General features: G+C 47.9%; 1 protein-coding gene across 1 annotated transcript in view; it reads left to right on the forward strand.

Annotated features, from left to right (window-relative positions):
- Positions 1-1,624: 1,624 nt before the first annotated feature.
- The window catches only part of LOC144165223 (uncharacterized), a 47,959-nt gene continuing 36,678 nt past the window's right edge, over positions 1,625-12,905 (forward strand). Inside the window, exon 1 of the mRNA XM_077695339.1 lies at positions 1,625-1,747. Within this exon, the coding sequence (XP_077551465.1) occupies positions 1,659-1,747 (89 nt within the window). The 5' untranslated portion in view covers positions 1,625-1,658. The remainder of the gene's footprint in view (positions 1,748-12,905) is intronic.

Consider the following 12,905-nt stretch of genomic DNA (forward strand, 5'->3'; position numbering starts at 1 on the left):
TATTTGGACAGGCAAAACACGGTACAAGCACGAGAACATGTAACGTAACCGAGAGGTAACTTAGAAGGAATACAAATGCGAGAAACAATTCAAAATTAGGAAAAATTATACAATCAGGAGCGCTTACAAATAGATATTACGAAATAGAGCAGTTAACTAAAAAGAAAACGAACACTTCGATGCATATGAGAGACGGAGTCCCAGAATATTCACCGACCGGGCCGGACGATGCACCGCTGTCGGAGGCGATTCGGCTACCTGGGAAGCATTGCTTCGTTGTAGGCCAGGCCATCCGAGACGATCACGGTGATTCGAGGCCCGGGAATACGTTGGAGTGCTCCAGGGCGCGGGTCGCCGATGGTATGGTGCACAAACTGGCAGAAACCGTTGTCCGATCACGACGTCCAAACGTAGCTGGTTTGCTTAGGCGCGGCTTCTCTTTTTTGTAACTGTGCTGGCGCGGAGAGAGAGGGCACAACACACAACGCGCCCGCCGCCGTCGACGGAACAACTTCGCTCTTTCTCCCTTCTGGAATCAACGGCGCGCTTTAGCACTGGCAAGAACGCGCGCGCTCCCTCGAAAGAACTCGAAGCTGCGCGGTGAAACTGAGCGGCGGAGCTTTTATTTTGGTATTTTTTTTGCCGGCGAGCCGGCGAGTGATCGCGTTACTGCCGCTTCGTTCGAGAGAGTTCCAGCATTTTCTCGGGGTGAGTCGAACCGAACTGAATGAATCGGATGACTTTAACACGAATTAAGTGCTGTACAATAAAATGAAAAAAAAATATACACTACTTTTAGGCGCCGTACGCTCGAGTTTGTGACACATTGAAACTGCCAGATGGGAATACCTAAGGTGAACGTCGATTCGGATCGGCTGTCCAGGCCTGACTGTGGTCTGTCCGTGACACACAACCCGTGATGCTCGAGGCGAAAAGGCTCCACTAAAATCGGGGTGTTGACCCGACTTTGCGGAATGCTCCGTGGAAACGCGCGCAATCTGCCACAAAACTTTGTTGGTATCGCTGCGGCCACGCGATTAACGTTGTGACGTCGGACCCTCTTGTTTCTGTGTAGGACTTCAACCAAACTAGCCTTTCCTTGCATGCATACGCATTACGAAGCAACAATGTATACCAATCTCACTCACGCACTAGTCACTTGACGAGTTTATTAAAAGGCTGTAGAATAATTGTAAAAACATGAACGTGCAAAGAAATGCATTTAGTGAATATCAGCACCCGCTGAACTTTCTTTAATTCAAAATTCAGTGAAACCGATGAATTCAGAGGGGAAAAGGATAAGGCGTGTTGGTTCATAGTCACACAGAAAACAAGCGCGGTAAAAAACACCAAACATAGGACGAAGCGTACACAGAACAAGCGCTAACTTTAAACAAAATGTGTATTGCAGGACCAGCGCATATAAACACGTCTGGCTAGCGTGAAGAGAGGAGGAAGGAAAGGAAAACATAAAAACGGTGGGCGAAACAAGAAACAGTCACGTACCGCCTACAAGAAATCGGCCCAAGTTTTGATAAGGCTAAAGACGGCCTGCTGACAAATTGATAACCAGACCGTGCAATCGCTGCCGCTTCCACAATTTCTCTTGTCAGGCTTGAGCGATGGAAATACAGGACAGTTGTTTCGTCGTACAGAGGATGACACGGGTTTGCCGAGGCACATTTTTTACACTGGGCAGCCAGCTGGCCGTCCGTGGCAACGCTCCTGTCCTTGTTCTTGTGCTCTTGTAAGTGAATGGATTCTTATTCATGATCAGAAGGTTCATAGGAAGCGTTATCTCTTCACGCAGGATATGCAATGGCCTTTCATCAACTCTTCACATTTTTATGCTGGAGTTCTGCATGTGTAGGCACAAAACAGAACCCGGGCAAAATATCAGCCAGGGGTTACTCGAAATTATTAAACACTATTACATCTTCTCTCTAAATGCTTTCTTAAGTTTTCTCAACATGTTCCGTTATTAATTGAACAAGAGCCGATTATCACTCTAGGCACCGTCAACAAACAAAATTACTATTGCTCAGTGAAACGGAGTGGTGTAACATGCTTAGTGATGTAACAACGAAGCTGTATATGTTTAGTGATGTAACAACGAAGCTGTATATGTCTAACCTCCCCAGTTCTCTTTCCGGTGAAGCCGCTGTACTCGTCACAGCCTCTTTCCTCCTCGCCTAAAGTGATCCCCCTGTCTCAACTCCCTTAATGGGCTGATAACAGCGGTAGCGCCGTTATCCTTCTTTTTGATGTAGGGACGGGGCAGCTGGACGGATGGTTGCACCACTCGGCGCTCCCCTCGTTAGTGGAATGAGCCGGTGCATTTGATCCCGCAGCCTCCCGTTGTTTTTGGCGTGTTTGCTTCGGCGCTTTGAATGTTTTGGTGGTGTTGTGACGGATATGTGCGGTGAAACGAAGTCTAGACAGATGTGTTGGCTTCTTGACTACGTATACTTGTCGGGCGCTTCTAAAGTTGGGTATCGGCTGCAATGGCATATGAGCGCTTTTTGCAGCTATTTACGCTTATTGGCTCCACCCGTTCTGAGCACTAAAAAACCTATTATTAGCATTCATTTCTTCTTAAATGCACTAACGACTAATAAACTTATTGGACGCTGCTAAGTTAAAGGATGGGCTACATTGACGAGCTCTTTTTACGGCGCTTTTCGCCTGGCTGCGCACGATCTGTGTTGGAATAAAACTATTAATATTAGTATTCAGTCCTATCAACTTAAACTATCTCCCTTGGTTTCACTGACTGCGGTATCCACGCCACCCTTAACGATGGGATAGCTGAACACCTGTGCTTTGAAGAGAAAGGCACTTATGTACGAGATAGATTACCGTTTAGCCGTGGAAACGTCGCGGCAGTTTACTCTATCGTTATGTAAGCGTGAGCTTTGTGCCTTCGGTTTTGGTAAGCAACAGTATAGGAGCCTGAGACCCGAAGCGGAACTCCCACCTACAAGACATCCCCCTTGCCCTTCCCGTTTTACAGCATGCGTGGAATAAAGGGCAGGACAAACAACAAAGGCAACCGACATCCCGATACAAAGGGAGGGCCTCTAATCATCACCATCATCATCGTAAAGTGCTTCTGTGCCAGCGCCGCCGTACAGTGTGGAGACCTCCTTTGAGCGGTACCGCGCCGCCGCTATTGGGTCAAAGTGCTCAGTGCGCCGTTGTTTTATTTTCCCGCAAGACCCAGTAAAGAAAACTAGATAAGCTTCTCGAGTGAACCGTGTTGCGGCGAAAATAATGGCGCGGTCTTGCTACAGTGACTTGGGGCGGCGGCGAGCGAGTGACCGAAAATGGCGGCGCCAACGCATACATGTCTTTCACCCTGCACGGCTGGAATGGCGGACGGGCGTCAATCGAGGAATCCCAATATATTGTCCATCAGATTGGACCGGCTTGGATTCCTGTGGATGCGGTTTTGCGCGGCATACCTATGGTGCCGTTTTGCTCGTCATGGTGCGAGTGTATTTACGAAAAGATGTCGATTTAGAACACCGGCTATGGAAGTGCCTTTCATTTGAAGAGGCGAGAATTTGACACCTTCCAGGCACCGCCCCCCCCCCTCCCCACCGTTTAAATGGGACCAGGTGGGACCTTAACACCGCTCCCTCGGGCCTTCCTCTCAGATGTATACCTGTAAAAAAATTCCCCGCATTTCCCCGAGGGGAAGAATGTGAAAGTGCGAATGCACGAGTTGAATTTGCGCGGTTCGGTAATGTTCGCGAAAGAGAGATCACACACACACACACAACTACAAAGAAAGAAAGATGCATTTATTCACAGACACCTATTTGTGTTGTCGTTGTACTTGATTGCTAGAGCGGATCTCAGCTTTGAAATTTCGTGTCAGTACTCTTTTAAGCGGGTGCATTAGCCCTTCTTACGCCCGATTCCTGGCCAATCCCCCCGTGGGTATGTGCCATGTCAGCGGCCAGGCAGCGCGCGCCCATCTCCCCCCCGTTGCCAAGGAAGACGAGGAGATTCCTGGCCAATCCCCCACGTGGGTATGCTATTCGGACATCGCCGGTGGACGCAGGTTCAGGGTCGCTTAAGAAGTGCATTCGCACTTAATGCCATGAGCCATACAGTCGCAATTACGAGAAAGCAGTCTGTCGTTGCTGGTTGCTTCCACAGCGGACGTGCACAGCTCGGAAAACTCTTAATGCCAAGCTTTAAATGCGTAGCGTTATTTATCGAGTTCTACCACGGCAATAACAGTACAGTAGCGCCCTGAATTTCCGCAGAAACGCATACTTGTAAGAAATAACGATATTTCCAACATCGTTTCCAACAAAGAAAGATATTTTTTCGGACGTAATTTAAAAAATACAGAAACCAGCAAAAATCAAAAAGTATAAAATTTAACAAGAAAATCACGAATTTGCATCTTAAACATCTCCTTCACAAAACGACGACAAAAGTAATAGAACCGCTAAACGAGTGGCAAAAACGTGAATTTAAAAAAATTGTGAAAATGGACCAATGGTGTGACGCCTCTCTGCGGCACGGAAATGAAAAACTGGTGATTTGAACGGATATAATCGCTAAAATTGGGTCATATTATCCTAAAAAAAATAAAATACAGAACCTAGCAACAATACATAAAATTTAACTTACAGCGTAAAATAAATATGCGTGCTATACATTTCCCCACAAAACAAGGATAAAAAATATTTCCCGGAAAGAATTAATGGAAACACAAATAAGAAAACTGGAAAACGGACCAACCTTGCAACGCGCAGCATTTTCGGAACAAAGAATAATTTTGTTGACACGGCGTGAAGTAGATAATTTGTGGAATGGAATATAACAACACCAACCAAAACAGAAAAATAAAAAAGTGACCTTAAAAAATAAAACATATACAGCGGATTTAGAACATGGAATCGTTGCAATAACAATTCGTGTGAACCCAACTGGACCTTTTCCGTGCGCAGCTTTGAAAGTAGTAGTAGTATAACCGTTTATTTGCCACAAAAGGTAAAGGAGCGGAGGATGATCTCCTGCATTGGTCTTGAGGTGATGGCCTCCTTTGGTTGGCGTCCCTAGTCCGGGATGCCATGGCCTGCCGCAGCACGGAGAGCCCTGTTCACCAAACCACGCTCGTCCTCCATGAGCGCGCTGGTCAGCACGGCCTCCCACTGGTCCGGTGATGGCGCCACGACCTCCGGTAGTTCCTTGACGCCCTTACACTCCCACACTATGTGGTATAGGGTGTTGGGCGTTCCGCTGCAGAACTGGCATTCGAAGCTGTATAATGTGGGGTACATCATATGCAATTGTGTGGCATGTGGGAAGGAATTTGTCTGAAGTCTTCGTAGTAGTGTTGATTCTTCTCTGGTGAGCTTTGGGTGTGGAGGTGGGTATTTCCTTCTTGTAAGCCTGAGGTGTTCCAAGATGTCTTTGCTTCGTTTGGCAATGGGATGGCTGTGTGGCATCACTGGCAAGACTTGTGTTCCCGTCGAGGAAACTGCCCAGTGTGAGAGGTCTCGGGCTACGGCGTCGGCCACTGCGTTACCTTCTAGAGACTCGTGCCCCGGTGTCCACACGCTGTATATGTCTCTTGGGTTTCGGCGTGCTTGGAAAGACTTGGATAATATTCGAAGCGCCGCTTCAGAAATTCTTTTTTTTTGTAATTTCTGCAGGCCGCTTGCGAGTCCGTGAGCACAGTGATTCGCTCTTTGGTTTCCGGCACTGTGGTGACGGCAAGCACAACCGCTGCCTCCTCCGCCGAGTCCGTGTCTCCCGTCTTGATTGTTGCCGATGATAGGTGGGAACTTTTGAAGTCTACAACGCTTATTGTATGGGCTCGTTTATTTATTTGGCTTGGATACACTACCGCATCGACGTATCTTGAGTTTTGATCGTTTCTGTAGGACCTGTGCAGTGCTTTCGCTCTCGCTTCGTGACGCTTCTTGTGGTAGACGGGGGGCATGTTTCGTAGGATGCTTGCCACTTCGATGTGAAACCTTAAATCGAGGGGGATGCATCATTTTTGGCTTTCTGTTTCTATTGGGCTCTGATAGTTTGGCCGGAACAAGGTAGCTCTGCCCGTTTTTGAGCTTCAGCCGTTCCAGTTGGCTTGCCCGGTGCGCTTCTGTCAGTTCGTCCCACGTATTATGCACCCCTAGTTGCACGAGTTTTTCGGTTGAGTTCTTGGCCGCTAATCCAAGCGCCAACTTGTATGTTTGTCGAATTAAAATGTTTATTTTTTTCTTTTTTTGCTGTTTTTAGTCCTAGGTAAGGGGTTCCGTAGTGATTCGACTTAGTGCCTGCATCATCCTTATTGCGTCTTCTTTTAGCCCGTGTTTTTTGCTGGTCACTCTTTTGATCAGGTGGGCGACATGGGAGAGGGTAGACTGTAATTTTTGGACAGGGGCTGATCCCGCGCCGTCTTTTTGGAAGACAAGTCCCAAAAATCTCAGCGTGTCCACTTTTGGTATGACGAACCTATGAAGCGTCACTTCGTGGTTGAGGGACTCCGGTGGTGGTCGTCCTCTTGTCTGTTTCTTTAGTATTATAAGTGCTGATTTCTCCGGAGCTACGGAACGGCCACAATTCCTGAGGTATTGTTCCGTGTGGTTTACTGCTTCCTGTAGTGCATCCCGTTGTGTGCCGGTTGACCCTGTCGTCAAGTAATACCATCCGCATAGATAGAGTGTCAAAGTGTCGAATCCCTGGGAGTGATTCTGGAAATTTGATCATTGCGAGGTTGAATAATAAAGGCAAGATCACTGAGCCTTGAGGTGTTCCTTTTGCTGGTACGTAGAATTTTTCCTTCTGTAGGGCTCCTAGACTTGCAGTTTCCGTGCGTGAGGATAGAAAGTCTCTTACATAGTTATAGGCTTTCTCTCCACATTGAGGTTCCTGGAGATTTTCGAGTATGGCTGCATGCGACACATTGTCAAACGCTCCCTTGACGTCTAAGGTAAGAATGGCGCTTTTTTGCGTGGTACTCAGGTTGTCAATCACTTCTTTAATTTGTACACGGATATCCTGGGTTGACAAGTGGGGGCGAAAGCCATACATGTTGTCCGGAAATCGTCCTCTGTGTTCTGGTGATTCTTCGATATCGCAGGTGAGTCTATTGAGAACCATATGCTCCATTAGTTTACCCAAGCACGACGTCACTGACATGTGTCTGAGGTTAGATATTACGACGGGTTTGTTTGGTTGCGGAATCATTGTGACGTCGGCATGTTTCCACCTGTCCGAGAGCCTGCCTTGCTCCCATACATCGTTGATTTTTCTAGTATTTTGTTCTGCATATCTTCGTTTGTATTACGCAGTAATTTGTTCGTCACCTTATCACTTCCCGGGGTGGTGTTTCTTGTGAGTTTGGCCAGAGCGGCGTCCAGCTCACACCTGGCGAATGGTCGGTCTAACTCGGGGTTGGGGGTCCCTCTGTAGTCCAGATTGGTAACGGCGGGTGGCGCGGACGTGACGCTATTATTTCCAAGGAACTTTTCTTTCGTCGCTTGGAGGACGTCCTGTTCTGTCCCTGGGAAATTGTGAATAAGGCGTGCGACGTGTTTTCTAATGGATGATTAGTTTTCGTTATTTTCGAAGCATGAGGGATCTCAGAATATTCCAAGTGCCCCTTGTACTAAGAGTCCCTTGTAGCCTGTCACATAGTTGATTCCAGTTCTGTCGAGCCAATTGATTTGCGTATTCTTCCGCTTGCTTTGTTGCATTTGCAATACGGAGTTTTAGCTTCCTATTACACTTCTGTTTCATCCACCTCCGGCTGTGGCTGCGACGGGCCTCCCAGATGTGCAGAAGGTGAGGGTCCACTGCTGGATTATCTATTGTCAGTTGAATTTCTTTTGTGTATTTGTTGGCCCTTTCCACCAGGCTTTTTGTCCACTTTACTAGGTCATCCAAAGCATTTTCCTCGTCATCTTAGTCTTCCTCTCTGAAGGCTTTACAATCCGTGATTCTTGCTTTGCCCACTCTGGTGGGTGTTCGGTTGTTGGGACGGTTGAGGCTCAGTTGGACTAAGTGGTGGTCACTGCCCAATTTATGTAGCCTCTCCAATTATACATGTGGTATTTCCGAAAACGAGATCAGGGCTGGTGTCTTTCGACACTCTATTGCCGATTCTGGTGGGGTATTGTGTGTCGTTCCACAGGGTGAGGTGGGCCACATTGTGGACTTCAGCCCCTTTCTTTAGAGTTCGGGTATATCCCCATGCTACGTGGGTGCGTTGATGTTCCCAACCATTATAAGTTTAAGGCATTTTGTCACTTTCAAGACGGATCGAATGAGGTTGTCAAGGTCCCCTAGTTGGACCGAGGGCGGGCTGTATATATTCAATATAAACAGGCTCTTCTGATTTTTCTTTGGAGGGAAAATTTCAACAACGGTGTTTTCAATACTATGTTGGACGGAATGCTGCTGCGTCGGTGGATATTTCAAAGTTAGGATGGCTGTGCGGGTCCTGCCTTCTGTTATGAGCGTTTCGTATCCCCGCATTGTTAATGAGTCTGTCCCTGTCTCTTGAAGGGCCAGGATGTCCGGTTTTTCCTTTTCAGTTATCTGTGAGAGATTGTCTCTTTAACCTAATTGTTCTACAGTTCCATTGTGAAATTTTGAGTTGTCGATCCGCGCTCTCGTCGTCGAAGTTTTGAGAGGGGCTATACGTCGTCGTCGTCTAACGTCTCCTCCATTCTTGCTTCTCTTCCCGGGTAGCTTTTGAGCTTTTTACGAGCTTAGTCCTTTTCTGTTATGGTGGTAACTCTTCAATCTCGTTCGGTCTTGTCATTCATGATAGTGGCCAATGTGTCCTGAATTTTTCTTTGGGTTTCCTGGTTTTCTTTGAGGGTGGTGTTAATATTCTGAATTTGTGTTTGGATTTGCTCGAACGTTTGTATAGCCATCTGCTGGAACATGCCCTGATCCTGCTTCATCTTGTTGACTTCTTTGTCTTGTCCAGCTTGGTGCAATTTCATTTCCTTTATTTCCTTCAGCATTTCTTCCATGTACGATCTCGTAAGCGCATGTTCTTTCATCAATTCTTTAATAATTCGCGTGTTCTCTTCAGCGTTACGCCTGAGTGCTTCGAAGGCAGCTGCCCAATCGGGTGCATCTCGTCCTTTTTTGCTAGTGCAGGTACTAGAAGGACAGGAGAGTTGGGCAAGGGGAGGGAAGTGTTCGTCTGAGAACACCACTTTGTGCACATCTCCTTCATTTGTGTCCCAATGTGCGTATGATCTACGCCTGGAGAGCGATCATGATGGCGATCGCGACTCTTTACGGATCCTTTGACTTGAGCGAGAGTGTGACCTTGATCTCGAATTGGTGGAAGAGGACGACTCGCAATTGCTTTCTTTCAGAATGCCTGAGGGCACCCCCGTTGCGGCCATGGCACTTTTTAGGCTAAATGAGTTGCAGTTGGTCTCTGAGGGAGCCATTGACCGGGGGGTTTTTTCCACGGTTTGGTCCCATGCCTGCCTGGTGCGAAGCTGGGGTAGGGGTAATTTTAACCGGTGCCTGCACTCGTTACTGGCGGTCTCATGCGGTAAGTTGCAGGGCTCTTGCAAGTCGAGTTGCAGTCGTGTTTTCCGTTTTCGGGTTTCTTTCCACACTTTGAGCACAGGTCTTGTTTTGGCGAAGCGCAAACATCCTGCCTATGTCCAATATCTCCGCATGCCTGCAGTATTGCACAGATTTACAGTAGGGGTGGCATCTGGCTATTGTTCCGAGTACCTTTATGTAAAAAGGCACATGTGGCCCCTCGAAGTGTATTATGACCGCTGACGAGTTTCCCAGTCGTCTGGCTGATACAATTTCATGGCGTTCTGCCGATATGTAGTCCATTATGTTGTCATTGGTTAGCCAATCTGTAATTCCTACAACTACGCCCGCACTCGTGTTGGGCACTGGTTTGAGATAGGCAGTACAGGTGCACAGGTTCGGGCCTACCTGGAGTTGTCTGATGGCTGTGAGGCCGTCGATCATATCCTCGTGCGCTGTGCTTGCCACAAGCAGATTTTGGGCCCACTGAACTTGAGTCACCACTTTGTTTACAAAGTCTCGAAGCGGTATGTTTTTCCATTGCGAGGGCAGCGACGGAGTCCTTCCATTTAGCGAGGTGAAGCCCGGGAGTTGGTCTGAAGACTATTTTGTAGTCGGTCTCCGGCAAAGGTGGTGACCTGTTGCCCGTGGATTTCACCATTCTTCTGGGTGGTTTGTCGATGCTCGTACTGGAGTTGCCGGCAACTTTCGATGGGCTGTTGATTCCTGCAGCGGTTTTGGACTCTCCCTCCTCTTCTTTTTTCTTCTTGGCTGCGCTGCGTCTGTGGACGTCTTTTATCCACAGCGTTTGGTAGACTGTTCTTCCGCTGTCTGCATCGAAACTTACTTTGACGGCGTTGTTTTCGCCTTGGTCTACGGCCTCTGGCGTTTCGTCCTGCATCTCCTCCTCTCCTTCTTGGGTCATCCCTCCCTCCGGCCATTGCATGTTGCAGCAGTAGCGAGCGGCCACGAGTGCAACGTGCACCGCGGAGCTGCTGCCTGGCGAGCTGGGGCTTCGGCCACGTCGCACTCTCGGGTGATCAGTTATTGTGGTTACAGTCCACGTACCAGTCAGCGCTTGATCTCTGTGTGTTCTTCTCACTTGGAGAGTCCGATGATTGCTCACAGAGTTGCGTCCTAGCTAACTGGGATAACTGCACTGAGTAGCAGGAGCTCGTCTGAAGCATGCCTGCACTCCGTGGCGCCTTTGAAAGGAAAGAAAAACATCGTATTAGCGTATAGCATATGGAAACAATTGCCAACATGCATTAAGTCGCAGCTGGCGTGATAATTCCGGAGCTTCTTTCTATTATAATATTGGTATTGTTATTACCGTAGTGGTATTGGTATGGCATGGTAACAATACTATGATATTGTTATTATAGACCATGATTACCTGTTTTTAATTTCCGCGCATAAATGCTGATTAGACCACGAAGCGCTTCTGAAAACCTGGCAAATACTCATGGCACTGCAAAGAACGGTGGTGCTTGAACGTGCCACGGTTGCTTTGTGTCGGATATGCGAGCCTTTGATTTTTTAAAGCCTGCGTTAAAAGACCCCGAGAAAACAAAGCTATCGCGACCTGCAACTACCAACAACATTGTGTCTGAATCCTTCAGAAAACTTTATTTATGCGACAGATATTTATACAAGTAGCCACCCATGTAAATGATGTGTAGGGGAAAAACGAAGGAGCTTCTCTATTTAAAAAATGAACTACCGACGCGAATCCACAGCTGAGTGCGCCATAACAGACTGTGCTTCGCTCGAATGATCGCTGCCAAATTTTGTACTTTGCGGGCCTCTTAATAATTAGAAAGTCAGCAATAATGAAATAATTGGTGAAGCCCTGTTGTCTTGTCCCTGTCAATTGAAAGCTCGCTGCTGCACTCCGTTTAACTGCAAGCTGCGAAAACTCGTGTTCTGTCGCTTTCGCCAAGCTGATGCGGAATATTTGACGCATGGGTGGAAGCGCCGCGGTGCGGTGAAAGATGCGGCCACGCCCCATCTATATCGGCCGGAGCAAAACGCGCGTGGGTTCATCTGGGAGGCCATGTTCCAAGTCCAAAAGTAGCGAAATAGGTGGCGCGCGAGCAGAAATCTAGGGCTCTTCAGGACATCCGAGTGTGTGCTTTTCTTGTTTATATCGTATATCATCGCGAATTGGTACTTATCAGAAAGTCTCTCACTCAAGAACTGACTTGGGCAATCCTCCACCCAAGAAACTGGACGTAAGGGGAATAGCCTGAAAGGCGTGCTGTTTCCATAGCACCGACTGCTTGCGGGCAGTGGGCACAGCCGAGAATCAGCACTCCCTTGGCCTGGTGCTAACACGCTTTTGGCTGTGCAGGCATGAGTGTGGCAAGCTCCAAAGATGGGGGAAAACCGCATGGCATTTCAGCGTCTGCAGTGACGCGGATGGCGTTCATCCACTGCGTGGCCCTCGGCTAGGGATTGCTACGATTTTATGCCGTCCTGGTAGGCTTATCTGAGGCATTTTAAAGCCGACAATATGACAAAGGTGCGGTGCGGCGATTACTGAGATATCGATAATGCCCGGCCAACGATAACGTCTGATGCTAAGCATGTTGTTACAGAGAACCGAGACGTAAACTTGTTGGATGCTACTCTTGGACATCGTCCAATCACGTAGCAGCTTTACCTGACGTCCCTGCGCTTAGTTGCTGCAACCGCCGCAAACTGCGCAGATTCTTTTGAGCTTTATAAAATAAATACCACCTTATCGCCTGGATAAACGATGAAATGTGTGTTCGTTCGAGCGAGTATACCCAGTGCAAGCGAAAACGGGAGCTTCACAAGTTCACTTCAGTGTCCGTTTAAACCATGTTTAGGGAAGGGCGTTCCTTCGTTAGCGCACGTAAAATCGCAGCGATTGTGCACGTAAAATCGCAACTTTTGGAACCCTGGGTAGGGCCCCTTTAAAACCCAGAGACGCCGAATGGCACCGCAGTGACAAGGCAGTGAGGTGCTTCTGAAGCTATCCCGAAAGTTCATATTGCAAGGTGTGGCGTTCGGACACAATGGCCGTGAACGGCATTCTGGAATTATGCGTCTTGAACAAGAAAAGCACACTAAGCTCCATACTCGCTGCACCTTTTAGTGCCTCACTTGAGCTGGCCGGATTAGTGACATTCGATAACACAACGGCCTGGTCTTTGGAAGGTTTGAACACTTTTCCTGTGGCGGCGAGGATCTTTCCAAAAAAAATAACATCAAAGGACTCTCATTTGTCCGATAAAACTAGGCGTAATCGATTCTCAAGAAAAAAGTTCACAATCGGCCGTAAGCGCTGCGGTTTAACCGGCCTAACTTGCATCTTGCGATGGCGTCAA

This window comes from Haemaphysalis longicornis, unplaced genomic scaffold, assembly GCF_048455015.1.
Source record: "Haemaphysalis longicornis isolate Haplotype H1 unplaced genomic scaffold, Haemaphysalis longicornis Haplotype H1 scaffold_14, whole genome shotgun sequence".
NCBI lineage: Eukaryota > Metazoa > Arthropoda > Arachnida > Ixodida > Ixodidae > Haemaphysalis > Haemaphysalis longicornis.